The sequence below is a fragment of the Sminthopsis crassicaudata genome, chromosome 5 (genome assembly GCF_048593235.1).
Source record: "Sminthopsis crassicaudata isolate SCR6 chromosome 5, ASM4859323v1, whole genome shotgun sequence".
NCBI lineage: Eukaryota > Metazoa > Chordata > Mammalia > Dasyuromorphia > Dasyuridae > Sminthopsis > Sminthopsis crassicaudata.
The window spans coordinates 46,801,611-46,827,948 of record NC_133621.1 but is presented as its reverse complement, the minus strand read 5'-3'; the positions used below and the strand labels follow the sequence as shown (position 1 = coordinate 46,827,948).

General features: G+C 36.9%; 1 protein-coding gene across 10 annotated transcripts in view; it reads left to right on the top strand.

The window, feature by feature from the left end:
• Positions 1–26,338, top strand: part of CDK14 (cyclin dependent kinase 14) — a 772,185-nt gene that overhangs the window by 431,532 nt on the left and 314,315 nt on the right. For all 10 annotated transcript variants that reach the window (XM_074266573.1, XM_074266570.1, XM_074266566.1 and 7 more), the window contains one exon: positions 23,997–24,059. In XM_074266573.1, coding sequence (XP_074122674.1) covers positions 23,997–24,059 — 63 coding nt within the window. The remainder of the gene's footprint in view (positions 1–23,996; positions 24,060–26,338) is intronic.

Here is a 26,338-nt window from a genome sequence, read left to right as displayed (position 1 = left end):
CTCTAGAGAAAATAAGTTTAAATTCTTTATGTAAAAATAAAATTTTATTTCCATTTAATTTTACTTATCTGTGATGCTCGCTAAATCAGGAACATCTTAACATGTTTTTAAAGCATTTTAATTAAACATTTATTAAGTGGTCACAAGGTCACAGAGAGGAGAATGTGTCAGTCTTTGTCCTCAAAAAGCTGCAGGAGATATGATGTGCACAATTAAGCATTTACAGCAATAACACAATTTGAAATACATCTTACCCAGAATGTTACTGAAACATCCCACCCTTTCTCTTAAAATTTGGAGAGAAGTGTGAGAAGGACTTGATACCAGATGAGAGGACAATGTTGTGAAGGATCTTTTACTTAATAAATAATAATAAATAACATTTTACTTTTACTTCACATATACCTTGTACACATGGAATTTGAGCTGCCTAGAAGCTTACCTACACAAATGCAAAAGTATTGCCCTTCCTTGTTTAGAAGAGAAACTCTAGCTTAGTGATTGCTGTATTCACACTAATAATTATTAGAGAGTATAAAAAAAGGAATCTGCAAGACAGAGTATTTAACTAAATGATGAGCAGTTAGAAATCTAAAAGACTTGGAATGTCTTGTGATCTTGAGCAAAATAATGATTCAGCAACAAAAATTGAATACTTAACAGAGATGTTTGGATGGTTCTTGAGTTCAATGCCAAGCTTTTTGAAATATGGCACAATTTTCTTTTCTACTTATTTAAGCTCTTTTTGTTTTCTTTTGTTTTTGTGATGTATCCCTTGTGCCTATAAAATTGGACTTTCCATTGTAGGAAAGATAAAAAGATTAAGCAGATCCCCCACACAATGAGCTCACCATCTGACACACTGTACCGATGTTCTCCAACAAAGTTGTGAGTGGTACAGCTTAAATTCTCTTAGTATGCCTCAAAACCAAGGCATTGTGGGAACAGGAGCGCAAATACAGCAATCTCAACCCCCAGTTGTGTTTCATTATAAATTGTAAGCTTTAAGAGGACAGGAACTTGATCACATTCTTATCTTTCTCCCTTGGTGCCCAGAATATTGTCATTAAAGGTTATAAACAAATGTTATCAATGATCAATGAATGAAAAAATTTCTTAAGCATAGCCTGTACCTAGCTCTGTGCTAAATACTGGGGATACAGGATAAGTACTGCTTGAGCTGAAATGAATTTAATAGGGAGCTCAAGGATTACTTCTACATTAGACTAAAATGATCACTTTTCATCAAATACACACATACAAATGTACGCACACATACAAATATTCTATTTATAATCTGAAACAGAAATAGAAAGAATACCTCAGATTATTTTATCCTCAGCACAACTGTGCGTGGGAGAACTCTATTTATAGAGTTTTGTATCTATTTAATGCAAACATTATTCATCTTTCCCTCACCTACCCTCTCTCTGTTTCTTCCTCCCTCCATATTTTTGTTCTTCCCTTCCTTCCTTCCCTCTCTCTCTCCCTTCTCTCCCTTCCCTCCCTTTTCCCCTCCTTTCCTCCCTCCTTCCCTACCTCCCTTTTTTCCCTCCTTTTTTCCCTACTTCCCTTCCTTCCCTCTTTCCTTCATTCTTTCCCTCCTTCCCTCCTTCTTTCCTTCCCTCCTCCCTCCCCAGCTTAATCTGAACATTGTTTATTTAAGCACTTATTTTTTAATAAACAGCAAATATATACAGATTAGACTTGATTTGATAGGAAAAATGTTTGGAGATTTAAATATTTTCCATAAGAGGAAATGAGAACATTAGTAATGTGAGAGATATTATTATACAAAGATATATTCTTGAGCTAAAGCCTTGCTATAATGACAAGGGATCTCAGCATGTTTGGTAGCACTTTTCATTAGATTTTAATAATTAGGCACACCAGGATGAATTTATAATTCACATCATGATTTTCAGGGAAAGAATATTCAATTTGTTTCTTCCCTCAGCCATGCTGTTAATGGGAGAAATCTCCCAGGCTAACACATGGTATGATTTAAAACAACAACCAGTACCCCTTCCAATTACCAGAGATATATCTTTGTGCATGAAGACTCTTGCAATATGCATATCATCCAATGTGTTAATTGTGTTCCATAGTTGTAGATGGAGAAGTGTGAGAAATGCAGGAAGCTAAAATATGGGATCATAAATTTAAGACTTGTCTTTGCCATCATCTCAGTATTTGAGCATGTACAATTAGTCTGATTCTCTGTAATTAATGGTATTGAATCCTTCCTTTTCTTCAAAGCCCGACTTTTCTGATTTTCTCCAACTGAATAGGATCCCTCTCTTTTCAGCATTATCCTAATACTTTGGAATTCTTCTAGACAGCGAACATATTCTTTGTTAATATAATTATTTGTGTGCATCTGTCTGTGATCTAAAGATCAACCTTCTCTCCCTCTTCTCCTTTTAGATCAAAAGTTCCTTGAGGATAGGTGTAACGTGCTCTCCCAGCAGTTACAATTACTAGTCTGTCCTAGACCCACCAGAGTACCTTTGACCACTGTCCTTTGCAGTGTGAGCTCTACCCGGCTCGCCGCCTCTGAGGCCTTCAAAGGTCTCTGGCCACAATCTCTTGAATCTATAGTTTAATAACCAGTAGCACGCTCAAGAACAGCCACGTGTAATCTTAAAAGCCTTTATTATACCTACTCTCTGATGGCCTGACTTGTTGGTTCCCGAGTGAACACCTGGTCAGAAGGCCCACGTGTTCACTACCAAACTCCTTACCTCTTTTGGCTATCCATCTTGGCTTGGCCACCCAGGCTAGGGAGCCAGGGTGAAGAGCGCCAGGTTAAAAAGAGCGACTGCTGCCTGCAGTGGGCTTACATAGGGCCTGTGAGGTCACACACACAGCCAATCAGCGAGAGAGTCACCCATTACGAAGCTATCTCAAAATGGACAGGATCCCACCTACAAGGCAGTCCTAATATCCACAGAAATTACTTCCGGACCACTCAATCTCCCGATGCACTGTGGCGCCCATTTAAAGGGCTCTTACAGATAGGGAATTTTGGCATTCCTAGATTTGGGGATGGTGCACATATCCAGATGCCTGAAAAATTCTTGATTAAATTGTCACTGATTGTAGCTGCACCTTCCCCATGTCTTCAAAGACCGCTTCCTGAATTACTGTGGTCAAGAAAATTTCTTCACCTGGTCTCCCTTTGTGGGATTTGATTGAATGACCCTTTGATTGGTTCTTTGACAGTTGCCAATAATGGTAAAGCATTTGTTTAGTGTTCTACAGTTTGTCAAGTGTTTTACCCATAGCACTTGTTAAAATTGAAGAAACTGATGTAGGCAGAGGCTAAATAACTTGTCTGGTTCCACACAAGTAGTAGGTATCTGGAGCCACTTTTGACTAAGATTTTCCTGGAGCCAGGATTGGTGCTCCTGAGAATGCCTCGTTGGTCCCAGATCTGTGCTCAGTTCCATTGCTGACTTTCCAGATCTTGTACCCTCATAGCCGGGTCTTGTCCCTCTCAGGGGCACAAAGTGGTTCAGTCTGAGGTCAAAAAGGGCAAAATCTGGCCTCAGACAATGGCTAGTCGTGTAAAACTGGGCAGATTCCTTAACCCTGGTTGGATCAGTGGCCTCCTCTGTAAAAGGGGGATAAATGCAGCTCTCCCCTCTAAGGGTTGTTGTGAGAATTAAATGAGATTGTTTAACATACATTGGATTACTTGCCATCTAGGGAAAGGGATGGGGGGAAGGAGAGGGAATTTGAACACAAGATTAGCAAGGGTCAATGGCGAAAATTATCCTTGCATATGTTTTGGAAAAAAAAAAAAAAGCTGAGAGAGAGAGAGAGAGAGAGAGAGAGAGAGAGAGAGAGAGAGAGAGAGAGAGAGAGAGAGAGAGAACTAAATGAGATAACATTTGTAGTGCTTAGCACTTGGTACATAGTAAGTAAATGCTACATAAATGTTAGTTGCTGCTGCTATTGCTATACCAAGATGAGGCATTAGAATTAGACATTAGTAGAAGTATGGGGCATAACTGATGCTTCATAAATTTGAGTTGAATTAACTTTTTAAACCCCTTGAAGACCTCTTTACTTTGGCATACTGCTCTCCCATATTCATTTTCTCACACAGCTCCCTTTCACTTTTATCAATCCAGGTGCAGTGTATTGCCCTGGACACAATTTAAGGTTTCCCTGGGCACCCATGTAATATATCGGGTGCTCTCCGTGTCTTCAGATTTGACAAGGATAAGGTGGAGTAGGAAGAAGGTGAACCAGGAGTGACTTGCTACTCATCGAAATTCTTGTTGGCCAGATTCATAAATCATTGATGACAGATTTATTAAAGTCTGTTGTGCATCAGGAACATTGGGGATCACAAGATGAGTAGAATAATAATAATGGACAATGTTTGTATAGCTCTTTAAGATCTGCAAAATGCTTTATATTTACATCTCATTTCCCCCACAATAACCCTGTAAAATAGCTCAAGTTTTTCTTTAGGGAGTAACTGAGAAAGGTTAATGATTTGCCCGGGACCAGAGCTGGTAGATTTGTACTCTTTCTTCCTGACTTTGAGATCCTCTCTATGCCTAACTTTTGTCTTCTAGAATATGTGGTTTCTTGATAAAAAGCCCACACTAAAATTGGTGAACCTTTCCCTGCCATCTTGATAGAGATGAGGCAATGGGTATTCCTGAAGGCCCTTCAGTTAAAGAGATTATCACCTGTCAGGAGAGATTTCATGTTCTCAGAAGACCTTCTAGATATGTTCTGAGTAATAACTAGGTATGCTGCTTGGGGGAATAGGGAAATGTTTACAGAAGATGGGAAAAAAGCAGAATTACTCCACTTTGTGTCTAACTTTTCCATCATGCATAAGGAAGTCAAGGATATGTGTAACAGTAAGAAAGTATATTAATTAATAGGTAAAGTTCCTATCCTCATCAACTTCTAGGACCCTACCAAACTCTAGAAAAAGTCTTGGCAGATAGAATTACAGAGTCACTTCTTGAAATTACTGGGATCAATGAGCAGGGGATTGGTGCCGAAGACCAAAGAGGGATTCTATTGTGATTTTCAAAATAAATGATAAAGTGTAGATTATTGAGACTTGCTGTAAGCTTATTATGCATCTTTAGCAGAAATTGAGTATCAGACGGATATTTTGGAAGCATTTAACGTGTAAAAGAAAAATTGTGGTCCCAGTAACCTCAATTGCTGAGAACAAGTAATGCTGAACTGATCTTTTTTCCTTTTTTTATTTTGCTAGAATTACTAGACAGAGAAAAGAAATATTATATGCACACGGACTGTAGGTAGTGCTTTATGGAACACTTTCCTCACAACAGATCTTTGAAGTGGATAATTCACAGATTATGGATTGTCTATGCATCACTCTGACTTTAAATGAATATGAGAAGATTTAATGGAGTCAAAGGTCCCAGTTTGTAGGTTGTAGATGTGGAATTCAACTCAGATCTCTTGACTTAGTCCATTGCTTTTCTTCTGGGATAGTCTGCCTATTGCCATGGTTTTTTTTTTTTTTTTTTTTTTTTTTTTTTTTTTTTTTTTTGGTTAATTTTTTTTGTTAGTGTTAAAGAGTCTTTTGTTCCTTTTAGAACAATGGATGGAATGAGCATCCCATTGAGCAATGGGATCAGCATATTTGTCTAGGACAAGCTTTGCAGATAACAGTGATTTGGACCCAGAAGTGATGGCCAGAGTTTATGGTGTTGGAATTTGTGTGAGGCAGGTAGGTACCATATAGAGTGTGATGACTGCATTAGCACCCTGGACACACCTCAGAAACAGCCGGAGTCAGGATAAGCAAAAGTCTTTATTTTTGGTCTTTAGCAGTAGAAATGAAGGGAATGGACATCTAGGATCTCTACGACCTCACCTCCTCATCTCTCTGTGCAGAAGTGACCCTGACTAGTCTCACTCCACCCCCTGGTCTCTCCCGCAATTCTCTATTGGGCCAGCACAGGATAGTGGGAAGGGCCATTTTCCAAGCATATTCTAATAGAGTGTTTTCCAATCGGTATTTAGCCTCAAGTGCTGGATTGTCCAACCTCAGTGCATTAACTCAAGAGTTTCAGCCCTTTATAATAGAGTGCTCAAGAAAATCTGAGTTCAAATCCAGCCTTAGACAATCACTATTTCTGTGACCCTGTGCAAGTCACTTAAGTGACATTGGTGGACTGTTTGTGTAAGTCACTTAAAGACATTGGTGGACTGTTTGTTGGGTATATGATATTATTGTGTGGGACAAATAAGATAGTATTTGTAAAATGCTTAGCCTAGTGTCTGGTTCACAGGGAGGCACTCTAGATACATTAGGGGCTGCTGTTGCTGCTGCTAGACTTGACAAGAATTGGTAACTGACTGGATATGGGGAAGCAAGAATGATTCTGAAGTTCTGACACTGGGTGATTAGAGCAATTTTGGTATCTTAATAAAAAGAGGCATGTTTGAAGGTGGGGTGGGAAAGGGCAGGTGTTAAACTTTTATGGCTCTCATGGACTCCTTTAGAAGTCAGGTGAAACTGATGAATCCTTTCTTAAAAGAATATTTTAAAATACCTAAACTAAAATTATAGAGTTGCAAGGCAGCCAATTATATTAAAATATAGCTATCAACAAAAATACATAAATGAATGAAAAAATGAATAAATATGAAAAGAAATTCATGGATTTGATGCAAAACATACCTTGTTTAAGGAGAGGATGTGTCCCTTTTATGGACACGTTGATTTTGAGGTACCCATATCACCTCAAGCATCAGGGGATGACTATCAGGCATTTGGCATTATAGGGCTAGCATTCAATAGAGACAGAATTGTTCCACATCAGAGTATTTATTATTCCTTAATTTAAACAAAAAGATAGAGCTGAGTTTTATTTATTTGGAGGCAGCTAGAGAGAAAACACTAAATAAACCATGAAAGAAATTTAAAAATAGTAGGAATATAAGGTGCCTTTCAATCCATGTTATGTCACGAACTATCCTCTTGCCTTAATTGGCAGCAGAAATGTCAATTCTCTTTCCTAATTGGTTTTCAGTTCAGTTTAACAAGCATTTATTAAGTGCCTCCTTTGTGAAAGGCATTGTTTTCCATAATTCATGAAGGGTTGTGGTTGATATTAGTTATTTCAAAAGCTTTTTGTTGCTGTCCTTTTGGGTGTTCACATTTTATTTCTCTTTAGGTATCTTTAGGTATCAGAAATTCCTAGCCATCCTCTACACTCTCTTGGTTTTATTCTATATAGTCTGGATTACTTATATTCCCTGCTATAAATCATTATTTCGTTTTTGTTCTCATCAGTGATTGAAATACATAAAATCTTCTAGCACATGATGTAGTGAACACAGTGATTATCCCCCAAAATATAGTTGGTGTAGAGTACACTTTGTACATATTTTTTTTCTTGAGTATAATTCCATGTCTTTTCTAGTTTTAATATTTCTGTATATTTAACATAATTTGAAAACATGACATTTAGAACCTAGATTCCCTTGTTGGGGGAATTAAAATCTTGAAATGCCTCATCCGGAGAGAAATTAAAAAGATATTATTTTGAATAAGAAAGTAGAAAATTTCTATAATTTCTATAATAAGTAAAAACTGAAAATTTCCTACAAGAAAAAAAGCCATATTCTTTCTTATAAAGATTATGTCCATGTCATGGATAGAATCTTTGCCTTTTGATTGGACTGTTTATTTAAATTGGTTTGTTCTTTGATTTCTCTATTGTCTATTGTGTTGTTTTTCTTTCTTGGAAGTCTTTGAGAAAACATTGGTGGACTGTTTGTTGGGTATATGATTTTTGTATTTGTTTTGTAAATAAGTTGCTCTAGTTGATGGCCACTAAGATCTCTTCCAATTTCCATAATTTGTTTGACAGTACAAGTAATTTTATGATGATTTGGGGAATATTCCAGCAAAATAATTGCCATAAGGTAAAGTTGAAGATTAGTACAAAACCAAAATTTATTTATTCCAGTTATATGGAATGACCCCATCTTCAAATAGGAGAAAAATTAGAATTCCAGCTCTATGTGACAAAACATAGAATTCTGTGATAATTGTTGCAGGTGATATTTTGTAATTTCCATTTTTCCCCTTTGCTTTATTCTATCCATGAAGACTTATAATAACTCATCATTCCTTCCACTTCCAGCTCCTTTTCATTTTGAATAATCTCAAAGGAACATTATGGCTGTCTTCCCTGACCATACAAAAGGCACAAAATGATTCCTACAGTAGATCCATGATGTCCGCCAAGACTTGGATCTTCCTTTCAATGATGCAGATCTGAACTTCCCTTTGCTCACTCGTTCAGGGATGTTCTTTGCCACCTTCTTCTATATGTCCTGCATAGGACGGGCGACAAGAGGATGTTTCACGTAATATTTATGTGTCATCATACTTTTAAATTGTGTGGCTAACAGTGGGTTGATCAATCTCCCTTAATCTCTCTACTTCTATTTTTTTTTTTTTTTGGTTTAATTTCCATGTTGCTTATCCTGATTAATGCTTGATTAGTCATGTTGCAGCCTGTTTACACCCATCATCCTCCTTTCTCTCCTTTGTATAACTCTTAGTTTTAATTTTTTGAAGACTATATAGTATTCTACAAATCATACCATAAAACCCTTTTATGCTGTGTATCTCAAAACAACAGTTAATAATAATATATATATATATATATATATATATATATATATATATATATATATATATATATATATATATATATATATATATATATATATATATATATATATATATATACATATATATACTTAAATACGATTTTCATATTAATGCTTGTGAATTAAGTACAGAGACCTTTGGTATTTATCTGTGGTCTGAGATTATTAAAACATTATAGAACTGGATGGATGTGGATTATCTTTTTTTCCTTATTTATTTATAAACCCACAATCCAAAACCTGAGGGTAAGGTCTGAAGTCCTTTGTTGGATTTCCTTTCTTGAAAGAGAAATTTGAGGATTGGTAATTGGTAGCTTAATGTTTTATTGTCCCTGTTTTGGTGATTGATTATGAAGTGATAGGATTATCATTGTATAATTATTTTGATACACATGCCTAGTGAAAATGTAAAATGGAAGGATACCTATTTTTAAGAATAAAATGGCTACAAGAGTGGCAAGCTTTAAATTTAAATCTAAATATGAAAGCTGATTCTACTGCTCTATATGAAGCATATTTCTTGCTTTCAAGGTTCCTTAAGTCTTCAGAACACTGATTTTTATTTAGAGAAATGAAGCATGCATTTTAATTAACACACTATAAGGCATATATACTGCTCCCATCAAACACTGCATGAACCCCAAACAGATGCTTAATTCTTATTTAAAATAGGCCATGATGAAACTAACAATAATAATACTATTTATAATTTTCAAGATAATTACAATTTCAAAAATTCAAAATGTGTATGAGTTCTTCCAATGTTTATTTCTTATCCAAGCTCTGGGAATTTCCATCCCATGGTTTCTTCAAAAATTTAGTAACACACTTTCTTCCAGCTTTTGTTAGGTCTAGGAGGAAGATGAATATTTTAAAGAGGAACACTTTAAATAACAGAAAATAGATGTCTTAAAAAAAACACCACCACCATTTTCTTCTTTGTTTGCCATCTTAAGTATTGTAATATGAATAAGAAAATTATAATCAAAAGAGGGGTTGGGTCTTAAGTGTTATAAGTAATTCTCACTAGAAAATTTCATACTCAGTGCCAGTAGTCCTGTTGATAATTGGGTTGAAAGGGAAAAGAAGTAAAGGGCGATGATGTCTAAAGCTTGAAAGAGAGAGTTGGGGAAACTATTGATGAGATGTGGCTTAGACCCTTAACATATTAGCAATTACAAGGATAAGAGAGAATGTCTAGTCCATCAATCTCATTTTAAAATTAAGGATATTGAAGCCCAGAAAATGGAAATAGTTTGTTCAAGATCCCAACAACAGGTTGTCAGTAACAGAGCCATAGCTAGAAAGAGAATAATAATAATAATAGTGGATTATAATAATATGTAAGTTGGTTAATATTAGTTACAGTTTAAATAATTGTTATATAATTTATATAGTTATATAGTTTATATATCATATTTGTTATATACATATGGTTTATATAATTTAAGGTTTCAAATCCCTTTTTACTTTTAACTCATTTTATCATAAAGAAAACCTTTCAGATAGATGCTATAGGTGTCATTATTCTGATTTTACACTTGTAGAAACTGAGGCCTAGAGAAATTAAATGGCTTGTAGATTATGACTTGGAATCTGTCTGAATTCATCTGTTTAACAGAGTGCTCCGTCCCTCCATCCTTTCTTCTATACCTTCCTTCCTCCTTCCCTTCTTCCCTCCCTCCCTTCCTCCAGTTCCTTCCTTTTCTCCCTCCCTCCCTGTCTCTTTCTCCTTATCTTCCTTCCTTCCTTCTTCCCTTTTCTCCCTCTCTCTCCCTCTCTCTCTCTCTCTCTCTCTCTCTCTCTCTCTCTCTCTCTCTCTCTCTCTCTCTCTCTCTCTCTCTCTCTTTCTCTCTCTCTCTCTCTCTCTCTCTCTCTCTTTCTCTCTCTTTCTCTCTCTCTCTCTCTCTCATTCTCACTTTCACTCTTTTCTCTTTCTATAATATGTGTGTGTGTGTGTGTGTGTGTGTGTATACATGCCATCATAGAAGCAGAGTAGATTAGTGTATAGAGGCCTGGCTTAGAAATTGGAAGACAAGGATTCAAGATCTGCCTCTGATGCAGACTGGATGGATGACCCTAGGAAAATCACTTTACCCTTTAATATCCCAGGCAATTTTTAAAAAAATATTTTAATAGTTTTTGTTTACCAGATATATGCATGGGTAATTTTACAACATTGACAATTGCCAAACTCTTTGTTTCAATTTTTCCCCTCCTTCCCCCCCCTCAGATGGCAGGTTGACCAATACATGTTAAATATGTTAAAGTATAAATTAAATACAATAAATGTATACATGTCCAAACAGTTGTTTTGCTGTATAAAAGGAATCTGACTTTGAACCAGTACACATTTAGCCTGTGAAGGAAATCCAAAATGCAGGTGGACAAAAATAGAGGGATTGGGAATTCTATGTAGTGGTTCATAGTCATCTCCCAGAGTTCTTTTGCTGGATGTAGCTGGTTCAGTTTATTACAGCTCTCCTGGAACTGATTTGGTTCATCTCATTGTTAAAGATGGCCACGTCTGTCAGAATTAATCGTCATATAGTATTGTTGTTGAAGTATACTACGATCTCCTGGTCCTGCTCATTTCACTCAGCATCAGTTCATGTAAGTCTCTCCAGGCCTTTCTGAAATCATTCTGTTGGTCATTTCTTACAGAAAATAATATTCCATATTCATATACCACAATTTATTCAGCCATTCTCCCAACTGATGGACATCCATTCAGTTTCCAGTTTCTGGCCAATACAAAGAGGGCTGCCACAAACATTCTTGCATATACAGGTCCCTTTCCCTTCTTTAAGATCTCTTTGGGATACAAGCCCAATAGTAATACTGCTGGATCCCAGGCAATTTCACCAGATTCTAAGTTGTAGAGAAGATTCTGGTCTAATAGAAAGGTTTTGATAGAAGGAGTTCCTTTACCAGATCTTTGCCCCCCCCAAAAAATCACAAGTCCTGCCCCAAAGTTGTTAAAAAAACATAGACATACATATGTAATATATCTTTTATATAAGTTAATATTTTTTTAATGATGAAACTTTGGAAAGGAACTAAGTTGTCATTTAATGATAAATTAAAAAATAAAATAGATATCATGTAGCTTTGTTATTAGGGGATATCCTTAAATTCAGACTTTTTGGGATAAGCTATATTTTAACTTTTAATTCTTCTATTCTTAAGTTTGCACAAGTTGAAAAACAAACCCCTATTCTATTTGCTATTCAAATCCACTTGTTCACTCATTCAAAGTTTTGCTGTGAAAATTCGAAGTTCAGACACTATAAGGAACTTTTTGTTTGGAATCCAGTGCTGCTGATTGGTCACTGGTGTGGTGGGAGTAGTGAGAGGGAGTTGGTTAATGGAGAGAACAAAACAAAGGAAGTATGTAAAAGCTGAGAAATGCTATGGTCTGTGCTTCTTATGGGAGTGTCCAGAACAGAATTTCATTGATTTTTATTTAAGACAGTATTTTATGGCCATAAAGATTCTTTTGTAAATCTTGTTTTAACTTTTTCCTTTTAAGGACTAATACCCTGTCAGATGAGGGATTTTTAGGGCATGTACTTTTGTTAATACACTATATGCCCTAGATTTCTCAGAACAATTCTAGTTTCAAGCATAGAAAATATATTTTAAGAAAGACTTTGCAAATGCAACATTCTTTGGCCAAATCATTTGTCCCAATTTTGGTTTAGAAATTATGATCATTTATATTTTGGGTTGGGGCATTCAAGTTTGCTTTTTGAATCATCCTGCTAGCAAAATTAGAACTATTTTACAGAGTGTAGAAGAGTTCAGTAGCTGAGTGATAGCATGAAATTGAGGGAGGTAGTGAAATCATTTTATTGCTATTTGACTCTTTTACCTCTGGTTAGGACTGACAAAATTTTCTCCGCCCTGCTTCCAACTCTGTCTAAATAGCATAATAGTTGGATCTTCCATGAAATTATGGCATAACTTTGACATAATGTCCATGGCTTCTGATGTAAATATTCCTATAAAAATTGAATAAGAAATCTCTCTGTAGATCTGAGGTGTAATTTTGCACGTGTATGTTGTCTATATCTGCATCCCATGAACTTAAAATAATATTATGACAATTATTTCAAAATTATTAGTTTCCTTTGTAACCCCATGAATTTTATTTTGTGCATTTAAAGATATTATTCCGAAAACATGTGGATTCTACCAGACAACCAAAGGAATCCCTGACACAGAAGTAATGATTGCCCAGTCTGTATCACAACACCAATGACTTAGAGCTAGAGTTTTAGTGTTTAGCATTCGATAGTCTACCCACCTCATTTCCCTGCCTTATAGATGGCATATGAGAAGTATGATGGAAAGCTAGTTGTTGAGTTCATTAAACCTGATTTCAGATCCTGCCTCTCATATATGTCAGCAATGTGACCCCAACTAAATAACTTATCCTCTTAGCTTCCCCTGTCCAGCTCCTTAATATTGTAAGTTATAAAGAAAAGTTGCCAATTTATAGCTAGGGAAGGAGTTTCCATAATGGGAGTTCCCTACATGAATGAGATCAGTCATTATCCAAAAGAAAGCAAACTGTCATGTAAAAATAATAATTTGAAAAAAACTATAAAATTCTTGTGTGTAGTGCATAGGATTTCTGAGAATATAGAATGAGATAATGGTGGTATTTGTGAACATTTTTGTAAATTTTAAAATTCTATACATATGCAAGATATGTCAATTCAGATATAACCCAGGTTGAATTCTGGACTTTTAATCCCTATTTCCCCCACCCCCTCTACTTCTCAGCGCAATTATAATAACTCTAAAAATCTGATACTTTCAGAGTAAGATATCCAGTCGTTAGCAAATATATTAGCCCTGTTCCCAGCAATCCAGTTTTATCAAAATGTGGCTCTTTCCATTTCTTCTGAACCTGTCGGAATTGTTCTCAATGCAGGACTCTTCTCTCTCTCTTTTTCTCCTCACCCATCTTCCATTGTACTTTTCTCCTCCTTTTCTTCTAATTAATTTTCTAACTCCCTGAAAAGTGAATATTTATTCCTTTGCCCTTCTCAGTTTTTCACAGAGCATCTCTGGAGGGAGTTTCCAGGGAAGGAAATGAACTGAAATGGATTAATTTCTATTTTATTTTATTTTTGCTGAGGCTGGGGTTAAGTGACTTGCCCAGGGTCACACAGTCAGGAAGTGTTAAGGGTCTGAGACCAGGTTGGAACTCGGGTCCTCCTGACTTCAGGGCTGGTGCTCTGTCCGAGTCCAGGGATAGACTGGACTAGCTGCCCCAAAGTAATTTTTTTAAAGTCCATATCCATTAATATTTATGGAAAAATTTTAAATAAAGTAGATTTCCATCATTTGCGGAGCGATTACATTTAAGTTGTGGTGTGTGCATGTAGGGGAATATCACCGTCCTCGAGGGAATGATGAATACCTAGACCCATGGGAAGATTCCCGTGCACTGAGGGTGAACTAGGGGAACAGTACGTGCAATGGCATACTATAGAGGGAAAGGAAAAGAGGATTCCTTCCCGAGGAAGCGATATGAGGAGACACCGTTGTTCCTTCAGTGCAGGGCTCAGGAATGATACTGGTTCAGCATCGCTGAACTAAAAAATGTATCTCATATGAATCCCTGGGAGGGAGAAGGGGAAATCCACATGGGGAAATGTAAGTGAAATCTATCAAAAAGTGTCAGGGAAATTTATATTAAAAAAAAAAAAAACTTTCCCTAAGATTCCACTTAAACTTAAAACGCGCCATCTTTAATTTTCAGAACTTCATTTTGCACTCTCCCCTTGTTTATCTCGCCTTGTTTACAGTTTTCAAAGGTGAATTTCAACTGGAGGATTAGCTGGAGCAGTGGGGGAGCCACACCCCCCAGGAGCTCGCCGGGCATGAGCGCGGCTCTCCCCGTCCGAGGAGGACGTTCGCCGCCCGAGCCGGGGTTGGCTGCGCGTGACGTCACCGCCGGCAGCCGCCTCGTCCCGGTTTGGTTTTCCCGGAGGAACTTTCCCACGGCTGGTGGGACCTGGCGGGGGCGCGGCCGCCCAAATGACGGCTGAAAGCGATCGGGCCGAGCGAGGGCTCGCCAGTCTCCGCAGCGGCGTCCGGTCGGGCGGGGGCGGCGGGAGCACGTGGGCCAGAAGCGGCGGATTGAATTAGGAGCAAACTGTAATAATGTAACTGGGAGGGAAAGGCGGTCCGTCCCGGCCCTGCCGCCGTCCACTCGGCCGCCCGCAACTGCCGGGCGGGGGCGCGCGGGGAGCTGCTGCCTAAGTTGCAGTCGTTTTAAATGTTTCAATCCTTGTAACCACTCTGAGCGCCTGCGCTCCCTCCTTTTCCCTCCTTCCTTCTGTCTCCCCCTCCCCCACTCTTCCTCTGTCTCTAAGTCTCTCCGTCTCTGCCTCTCTTGTCTCTTTCTGTTTATCTCCCTGCGTTCTCTGTCTCTATTTTTCTCCCTCCATTCTCGCTTTATCTCCCTCCTCTCTCCTGTTTCTTTCTCTCCGTCTCTCTCCTCTCTGTGTGTCTCTCTCACTGTCTCTGTCCTGCTTTCTCTCTCCCTGGTCTCTGTCTCTCCTCCCTCTCACATCCTACCCGGCCCCCTTCTCCTCTTCCTCCCCTCCCCCTTCCCTCTTTCACCTTCTTTCCCTTCTTATTCTCCCTTACCTTATTTCTTTGTTTCTGCCCCCTTCCTTTTCCTCCTTCCCCTCCTTCCATCTTCATCAGCCCCCCCCCCCCCCATTACTGTTAAATGTATCCCAGTAATTTTTTTGACAAGGGAGAGCTGAAAAGAAAGACCACTTGATAGAATGTCCTAATCACTTTCTAGGATAATGTTAGATACTTCCTCATCTTCATTAGAATCCTTGCTCCAGGGGAGGAAGCGCCGTTTCTCAGCACTCACTGATGAAATTTTGGGCCATCTCAATTCAACCAGAATTTGGATTCATTATAGCGGTGTACTGCGCACACAATAAATACTCAATGTATGCGCGATAACTTGTTTTTTTTCTCAGAAAAATATTCCCCCCCAGGCACAGACCTTTAAAATAGTATACCAATCTATTTCACACAGTAATAGTTCTCCCCAGATAGGTTTTCTCCTCTCTCTGACTGAGTTTACATAAATGACGTGGATGAGATTTTCAGCAGAGTGGGTAGGTGTCCTGAGCTCTTGTATTGGATGCAGGAGGCTGAGCTCTTGTATTGGATGCAGGAGGCAGGATTCCTCTCTTTGCACATCCTATTTTTGGGTGAGGGTACACAGGTAAAATAGGAACAGGAATAAACTATATGTACCCACAGTTTCTTAAAAAGAAATAGTATTAATTTCTTAGCGATATTGATATTCTTATTATATTTTGATACTGTGTCTAATATATAAGTGTTCCAGTGTTTGGTACAGAAATGTTAATGAAGCTTTATGAAATCGACCATCTTTTAGAAATTTAACTGGATATTGTGGTTTTCCAGGCTCCAAATCATCTTTCTCTCTTCTCCCTCTCCTCATTTCCACAGATTCTTGGTAATAAATTTAATAATTAAAAGTTATGCTTACCAATGCTGGACACCAAGGATGAAAAACTGAGTATCACTAATTTTGATTTAAATACAAATTTACAGAAGGGAGGAACTGTTTTTCTGCCTTCAATTTCTCCATGTGTTGTAGTAGTAGTAGTAGTAGTAGTAGTAGTAGTAGTAGTAGTAGTAGTAGTAGTAGTAGTAGTAGTAGTAGTAGTAGTAGTAGTAGTAGTAGTAGTAGTAGCAGCAGCAGCAGCAGCAGCAGCAGCAGCAGCAGCAGCATAGGAGCCTTCTGCCCATTGTGCTGCTTAGCTTCCTCACAGAGAAGCATTTTTTATCTAAAATATTTCTCATTCCAATAGCATACAGATTTTGCTGAATCCATTGATGTCAGAATTTTAGAACTGGAAGGGAAGCTAAGTTTACTTGGTCTGTTTTACAAATGGGAAAAATGAGCATGACAGAGAAGTCTTGTCCAAAACCAGATAACTAGCCAGTGACAGAGCAGGACTGAGAGAATTGCTCTCTTGACACCTCCTTGCCCCTGCCCAAATAGAGGTCTGTCTTCTGTCGATTCCTTTCTGACCAGTGATTTACTAAGCACTTGGTGAGCTTTTGGAGAGGCAGGTCTTCCCATCACTGTGGATAACATTTTACTTGCTGCTCTGCAAATTTAAGTCTTAAAGTATAGACTAAAAACCTTTTATGAGCCATGGGATGGACCCTGACTAGAACAATTTTTTAAATACATAAAATACATAGGATTAAAAAGGAAAAATAAGTGATAAAGTACAGTCATTGGAGCATTCAACAATAACAAAATCACAGACCCCAGGTTAAGAACCCTTGTTGTATTGAGTTGCTGAGAGATTCTTGCAGAAGGCTACCTAACCAATTTGTGCCAGAGGCTGGACCTCAGGCCACTGCAGAGGTCAGCTATCTTTCCAAGCTGCCAACCATGTACTTATTGCAAAATGTTAGGTTTCTAGAAAAAAATTGTAGAAAAAATGCCAACCCAGAAGATAAGTGAATGAAACGGTGTTAGCATGTTCCTTCCTCTGAAGTCTTTATTTTTACCTTTGTAATATATACTTTTTAATATAATATGGTCAGGAACTTAAAATTACTGACCCTCTTTGGGTCATCTGGCATCACTAAGGAAAGCTAAATCCCTTAAATGCTTAAAGATGTCATTCTGGCAGTCATTGTCTTTGATAGGACTTAAAAATTAATAATATAGTAAAAGGACCTTGGCTGGCTTCCTTTTCATGAGAGAGGACAAAAATAATATTCTGTCATTTTATTGCCTTATTTTGGAAACACTTCTGAAAGACTTCAAAATGAGTAAATGAAAATCATGGGCTTAATTCTTAACATGACTAGACACCAAGCAAGTGGCAGACATCATATATGAGGAATCGGTGACGAGTTTGGGAAGTGATGAAAACTTGATTCACTAGAGATTTCTATACCTGGAAGATGTATTGTAACTTCATGGAAAATCAATTAAAGAAAAAAAGAAGACAAAAATATAATCATAGATTCTAAGTGATTTTAGTGTCCTTGTTTTGAACACTAATTGTAATATTCAGAGATATCCCGGCCCTCACACTTTGGGTGTGCTTTGGGATTTTTTTTTTTTTTTTTTAAATTCTCATGTCTGCTTTTTGTAGTTTGTCTGTCTTACCTACTGCCTTTGGAAACATGTTGATCTCTAGTTATGAGTTTTCTCCTTATTTTCCCTACTCATTAGTATCAGAAATCAAATGACCAAACTTGAAATTTTGATTGCAGTCAATCGTTATTTCTCCCTTGAGTATAATACATATAAACTTGTGTGTTTGTCCTTCTCAGAATATTGCAACATCTCTCAACCCACCAGAATGATGGTGCTAATTCCCTCTAGGGCATATATTGATTTATAAATTAACATTACCAAAATGTAGTTTTCTTTATTTAGTTAAGCACATTGTAATCTGGCATTGGCCCCACTTGGGCTCACTGAGATTTTGAGGAACTCGGCATTATATGATCTTCTAGAATGGCTGATTGTGTACAAAACAAATCACCCTACAGGCACATTGGTAATAAGCTTCTTCTTTCTTAGCTAAGCCAGTCCTTGAACTGGCAGGTAAACAATCTGTCCAGTCTTATTTTCTTTTTTTGACATCATTATGATTAGCCAGAGTTCTCCCTTCTAATGTGTGCTTTTTTTTTTTTTTTTTAATACTACTACTCCGCTTTGATGAAAGGGCACTGAATTTGAACTCAGGCTCTCCCACTAACCTTATGGCCTTGAGAAACTAGCCTTTTTCCTCATTTCTAAAATAAATAAGTCAGGCTAGAAAATTCCAGTTAGACTTCTAAATTGTATGATCCTACAAACTGTTGGAGCATTCAACACACACACACATACATATACACTGAATATTTGAAGTAGCAACTAAAGATAATCCTTTACAAAATCCTAGGTCTAGAGCTGAAAGATATTTCAGAAGTCACCTAGCCCAAATGTACGAATGAGGAAACTGAGGTCCACGGAAGTTAGGCCTCTTGGATGAGATTACACTGGGAGATGGTGGTAGAATCAAGATTCAAAGTCAAGTCCATTGACTAATGCTCTTTTTGCTATATTATGACATTGTTTAAATGTAAAATTTTTTATTGCCCTTGGAGTAATTACTTTCTGTCTTTAGCTTAGGTTGACAATTGACATAAAAAATATTGTATGAAATATTGCATCACAAGCCACAAATTTAGATACTCATAAACCATCCTAAAAATCCAGGCAGACAAAACCTATGGAGACATGCATGATTGGTCTTGAAACCAAGAAGACTTGGTTTCTGTTCTTTCTTTCCAATCTTTCTGAATTGGCTTACCCTTTTAATGTCTCTTAAATCCAAATTTTAGTTTCCTTATTTGAAATTTGAAATTTGTAAAATGAGATTGAAATTGATTTCATAAGATTTGAGTGAAACAAAAAAGGGATTTAGAGGAGAACTAACAATGTATAAACTGGGTAAGGAGAGAATGAAAGATGATGAGAGAAAGGACAAGGGGGAGAAGAAAAAATGAAAAATGGGCCCTAAAGTTATGAGAGGTAAGGAAGGGGCATGTATTTAAGGAAGGCAAGCAAAATGTCCATCCTCCTTCCCTTGCTGTTTTTTTTTTTTTTTTATATCATTAGGTCATAAATATAAAGAGACACCTGTAGTAATTCAACCCATTCAACTACATATGAGGAAACTGTCCCATGAATATTAGGAAATGACAAGGCTGGGATTTGAACTTAATTTTCGGATTCCAAATCCTATGTTTTTTCCCTTAGTAAGATTTGCAAGCTTATTTTGATGTGAAGCATTTATACTTGAGATAAAGTGACTTCAATAAATTCAGTAAACATTTATTAAGCACCTGATTTATCCAGGTTCATAGTGAAAGAGACAGATTGGATTCAAAACCAAATCATGATTTCATGATCAGTATGTCATATGATGGAAAAATTCGTGATCTGGGAATCAGGCTACTCACATTTGATACTATTTGTGCCAGAAAGTTAATCCTTCTGAGTTTGTTTTCTCGTTTGTAGAATGTAGAAGAGGAGGTTTAGAGAAGATCTTCTTAATCTGTGTGTGTGTGTGTGTGTGTGTTCACTTCCTCCATAGAACCCTCCAGAAGTTCAATAAACCTATGAATTCCAGAATAATAAATATTGTTGTAATATAAATATAAATAATATTTATGTAAAATAGGATGCATAAAATTGCCAAAGGAGATGAACTGTGACAAATCACTATTTTCAAAGTTAATTTTTTTTTTTAATTTAGAAAGTTCATACACCCTGAAAGTTAAGAATCTTTAATCCTGGATGTCCTTTAGAGGTCTAAAATTCTGAAGCTCAGTCTGACTCTGGGTTGATGATGGATTGATGGGTCCATAGTGTGCCATCCACTCAGCAGAATGATTGCTGAGAGCTGCTGGTGTCATGCTGTCTGAATTAGTTTCCAGCAGGTTGATGGTTTGATCAGAGAAAGCAGTTCACAGAAATATTGGATCCTTCACTTCAAGACTTTTCAAAGGATACCTTGAGTGGCCTTGTGAATGTTTTATTGTCAAAAATCAGCTCAAGAATTTACTTTCTCTTGATACTTTCAAGAAAAATTAAATCTACATAATTGATCATCAGCATTTAAAAAATGAAGCTGGAAGAATTTTAGCTTGGAAAGGATAAGAAGTTCTGATTCTATTCCCACCTTCTCCTGGGAGCTGCACATGGACCAAAAATTGCTCCAGCTACAGGTCCTAGCTTCATGTTTGTCTAGAGTCCTCTTTGTAGAACTCATGGCTATCTCCCAGGCAGTTCAATATCTTGGATGCTGAGCACAAACTCCCCCTGTAAAAATTGTCCACTGCTAGTCCCTGGGACAGACCTAAATAAAGCAGAGTTGGATGAGATGGGAGTGGGGAGGGGTGACTGGATGAGGCAAAGATCTGGAGTTGCTATGAGGTGAGTTGAAGGGATTATCTGGCCACAGGCTGGAGAAATTCTTTGCTAAGTCAAATGCAACTGATGATGAGCTGAACACTTAGGTACAATCACCTCCCACTTGCTTGGGCTCTATTAAGTTGATAATTTTGTATAGCCTGCCCATGATGTTATAAATATCCAAATGGCCCTTGGCAGAAAAAAAGATTCCTTACCTCTGGTCTAATCCCAGATCCAGGATGGCCACAAAGCTTCCCTATAACCACTGAGTTTGTGATGGCTACCCAAGACTCCAAACTAGATGCCATATCTGAATTCAGGCACACTTTAGAGTACTGGAATGGAAGGAACATCAGTCCAGGAACACTGGTCATGTAGCAAGGGAATTCTAGGTGTGGTGATGCATTAACATGGCCATTAAGCAGGAAACAAATTTACTCTGAAATGTGCTCAGAGTCTGCATTTTGGGGAAGTTGGGGTATTAACCCAGACGAATTAAAAGATGAGGGAATTTTAAAAGGAAGAATGGATCAGATTGGATTAAAAATTAAAAAAAAGAAAAAAAGAGATGAGGAATATTTTCAGTGTTGATTTCCATCATGGTGTTTCTATTGTCTTTTTTTGCAATCAATAAAAAAAAAAAAAAAAGAAATACTTGATATGGGAGTAATGATAACATTCGAATAGAAAAAGTGATACCTGTAGAGAATACATATAAACCAATGATTTTTGCATTTTTGATTATTCTTTTCCCTGTCATCAACCTACCCATGAATTCCAAGAACAGTTTTAGATTTCAGCAAGAGTGAGCTTCTAGGGTGTCAGCAATACAGATTAGAACATTACTGGAGTGTTATTGAGAATAGAAATTTGGAAACATCAATAAAATGCTAATGAGAACATTGATTGACCTTCATAGATTTATTTCATGGAAATAGTTCCAGCATGTCCCTGCTTGTACATGTAATGTATAATAAGAAAAAAAATAGCACTGCATAATTTGATTTTCACATGATAGACACTTACAAACTAACACACAAGCAAAACACAAGCAACTCCCACCCCATCAGTTTTATATTAATTGTTAACAAAACAGAGGGATGCGATCTCTGACTTTGGCCTTTTGCTGCCAGTCTTTACTAGAGAATCATGAATCTAAAGTTGAATTGAAACTTACTGGTCACTTTACATATGAGGAAATTGAAGCTTAGAATAATACTGAATCCTTTTCAGTTGTATTTTTTCTTATGCTTAGTGTTTCTCAGTAGGTGAATATTCAAATTAGATGTTTAATGGCTTTGGAGAAAAATCATATCATTCATTCAACTCCTATTGTGGCCAGGTGTAATGATATGGGTGCTAGGCATACCAAGGATACACACACACACACACACACACACACACACACACACACACACACACACACTCAGTCATTGTCTCTGCTCACTGGGTTTGGCAATGTATACATTTCTATTTTATTGGTGCTGAATAAAAATTAGCTTTGTTCTGCTTAGCTCAAGAAATAGGTAGAAGTTATTTTCATTTCCATGTCAAGAAAAGCAAATTTTCATTAAGGAATGGAACTGTCCAAATGGTAATAGCACATTCTTTAAGTGGAGGCTAGACTTGGTGAGAATTTCTTCTCAGGTATGAGTGGGACCTCCCAGTTACAAATCATTGACAGTGATTTTCTCAATTTGATTACCCTCTATCTGCCTTTTGAAGATAAATGCTATCGCAAGGCCAAATTTGTGCATTTGTTCTCAAGCCTTTTTTCAAACTTGGAGAGAGTTGAGAGTCTTGATTTCTGAGAAGTATCTGCTGTTAGTGATGATGAAAAAAACCCAGTCCTTTAAGGTTTATCTGTTTGTAATTAATTGGATAAGATTATATGGCTGCTAACTGGCCAAATGAATAGAACACCAGAATAGAAATCAAAAAGACACGAGTTCAAATGTGGGTTTAGACACTTACTAGCTCCATGATTTCCGGCAAGCTCCTTAAGCTCTTCCTGCTTCAATTTCCTAAGTGCTTCTCTCTGGGGGTTGTGAAGTTAAATGAGATATTTGTACAGGGCTTAGTAAACCTTTAAGTAATAAATAAATTCTAGTTATTATTATTACATAGTATGCTTGCTATAAGTTCCTTCCATGAGGCTGTTTTTGGTGACTGTAACAAGATTCCTGTGGGGTAGTACCTTCATGGACTAGCCTCATAAACAAATCTGTTCTATAGCAAGCGAGATGCCTGAAAGTTTTAACCTATATTCTATATAAATTTTAGCAAGATTAAGCAGTGCCAGGCATTGTGCTGTGGGTTTTTTTTTTAAATAAATAATGTCTTATATGACCCTGATAACAACCCTGCAAAGCTATTATTATCACTAGTATGCAGTGGAAACTGAGACAAATTGAGGTCAGGTGACTTGGCCAAAATCATGTATTTAGATAATGTTTGAGACTAGATTTGAACTCACATTTTGAGATCCCAGACTCTGCATGTTATCCCTTATACCAACAGCTATAAATAATAAAAATTAATATGATAGTGAATAAAATGCCTTATTTTCATTATATTTTTCAGAGTGTTCAGATAATTATGTCCATGTTCCTTGACTTTCATGTAAGAGAAAATGCTTCAAAGAAAAAAAGTATATTAGAAGCCATGTTGTAGCTAATGTTTTTAAGAGAAATGGCAGCCGCCGGTTTTTATTTGTCATTGAAATGGTTTCTCCAATTTTTGATCTTAAAAAAGAACGATGACTGAATTCTGTTCAGGATGTACCTGGCAGTTCTGCAATTAAGGAAATAAATATTTATATTTATGAATTTCATAGTATTTAATATGATAAGTTATAATTTTTATTTAAAAACTAATTGTGGTGATTTCAACTTGTGTAGAAGTTAAAAGTATTTCCATTCTACCTGAGTAAAATACCAGATAATGAGACTGTAGACTGAGTTTTCATTATGCCTTTAAGTAAGACATGGGCCCATAAGTGAGCTGTCCATGTCAGTTGAGAAAGAAATCAGGCACGTTAAAGAATTATCCAACACATGGAAAGTTTAACAGAATTAAGAGCCTGAAGGTAAAGACATAGTTCAGTGGTGGTGAAAGGAAGGGTGAGAGAAGGGGGGGCCAAAGTAAGGACTAAAAAGGGAACTGCTCCCTTTTTCTATGCTTTGTACAGAACTAACAGAGACTTTGAAGTTGAACACTATTGATTCTTTGTATTGGAGCCATAGGGATATTAATACATTTTTCCTTTGGATTTGTCTTCTAGCACACTGATTTATGTCAGTACATGGACAAACACCCTGGAGGGCTTCATCCAGACAATGTGAAGGTGGGTAAAGTCATTTTTAAAGCCAAATATGAATGCTCTATTTTGAAAGAGACTGTTACAACTTCACTATTGGCATTCTTTTCTTTATAAAGGGGAGCAAAACCTAGATCCAGCCAAATTTTATTTGGCCAGTATTTTTAACATGTTAAAAACAAAATGGGGGGGGGGAGAGGTTTGTGTGTATCTACTGGGACTGAGAGAGGCAGCTTTGGGAGGTTGAATGACTTGTCCCTCAGTGTCTGTGAGAAGGAGGGGTTTTAGGCCAAGACTTCATGGCTTCAAAGTCAGATTCCTAATTGCCCTGTAGACTCCTTTTGGTAGAAGTCACTGTTAAAAATTGTTTCATGATCAAATTAATATTCTTTTCTTTGAATATTTTTATTTCAGAACATCAACAATGATGTCTTTTCCCTTAGAACTTTTATTTTTATTCATTTTATTTTAGAAACTTATAAATTATGTTCTTTTAGAACATTTATTTTTTCTTCACTTTATTTTAGCACATTAAAAGTGATATTCATTTCCTTAGAAATGTTCTTTTCCTTGGACTATTCATTCATTCATTTAATTGAGAACATTTTATTTACTTTAAATTGCCATTCAATAGTTTTCATTGTTATCTTTCACTTTTCCAATCTTTTCATTGCCCAAATACATTGTTCTCTCCAAAGAGATGTCCCATATAAGGAAAAGGAGAAAAAAAGTTCACCCAAGACCAAGTCTGCCATATTTGATCCTGCCTCTTCATTTTGAAGAAGGAGAAACTGAACCTCTGAAGAACTCAATGCCCAAAATCGAACAGCCAGTTAGGGACATTTAGGACCCAGATCTTATTCCTGCCAACCCCAATCCATTTCCCCTTTGTCTGTATTCCAAAATCTTTGCACTCAAATTAGCTTAGTTAATGCCTTTGTGATTAGTATGTGTGTTTTCCTTTGCAACAATAACAATATTTTCCTTTTCCTTCAGAAAACCTTTTCCCCAGTGTATAGAAAGTTATCAAAGAGAAAGTCATTTGTTAATATGATCATTTGCAGTATCTGAATTGCAGTAGGAAAAAGCAGACGGCCACTATTACCTTGCTGGTTTCCATGGGAGGCTACCAACCTAATTACATATTGCCTTCTGCTCACTGTTCGTCTGCTTGGAGACGAGGCGGCTCCCTCAGGTTTACTTGCAGGAACTGCATTGCAGGTGATATCATTTTCCAGGAGCCTGGCAGAGTGGCACGTGCCCCCTGGGTATTTCAGTTTGATGTACGAGCTGGTGTTTTTTCCACACTGTGCTATTTGTTGTCACCTAAATCTATGAATGCAAAATTAAGAAGATCAGAATAACATTTACTGAGCCGACACTTGTTCATGATGACATTCAGGGAGCTCAACAGAAATTATAAGAGGAACAAAGATGGGCAACTGTTTCTGGTAACCAGAGGTTACATGGCAGCTACAGAAGGGATAAATGAGTATTGACATGGTTTTTATTTTTTTATTTTGTTTCCAGAACATTTATCTTTGTAATCCAAGAGATACTTGGTCTCCATAAATATTGCACAAATACTAAAAGTCACCCAGAAATAAACAACAGGCCTAGAGAGACAAATATTTTGGGGTAAATAGTTCTAGTTTTTCTCTTGGCAGGTTCCATCTTTCAGGCCCATGAGGGCTTTTAAAATTTCATTCTGAAATCATGTACTTTATAAGAAATATTAAATATTATGACCCCAAAGACTTTGTACTTCCCCCCCTGCAAACATCATTTCTTTAAAAATATGTAAATGAATGTGAGATTAATTTAATAGTTAAGAATGAAGTTTCTTAACCTAAGATGAGTAGCTCAGTTTCCTCATTTGGAAAATGGGTCCCTGTATCCAATAATTTCTCTATTAGAAGGTCCAATGAAATAATGCATCAGAAGACCTTTGCTGATTTTAAAGTGCTCTGGATAATGTCAGTCTGCTTCTAATCTTTTAATCACCACTAGGGATATCCTTGTTTAAACAATGAAATAATATATGATTTAATACTCAAATTACTGAAAAAAGAGAAGGAAAATGATAGCTATTTTAACTTCCTTTTTCTGTATAAGCAGTCTTAATTTCATTTAGGCTTTGGTTATCTGAGGCCATTTACCCTAATCCACTGCCAAAACCATCTGCTAAAGCTTTCTTTTTGAGCATAGAATATTTGTGACCATTAGGATATACTCTGAAAAAATAATGTGTGTTAAATCTCTGGGAATCATTTTCCTCTTTTAATTGCTTAGGGAACTGTCTACCA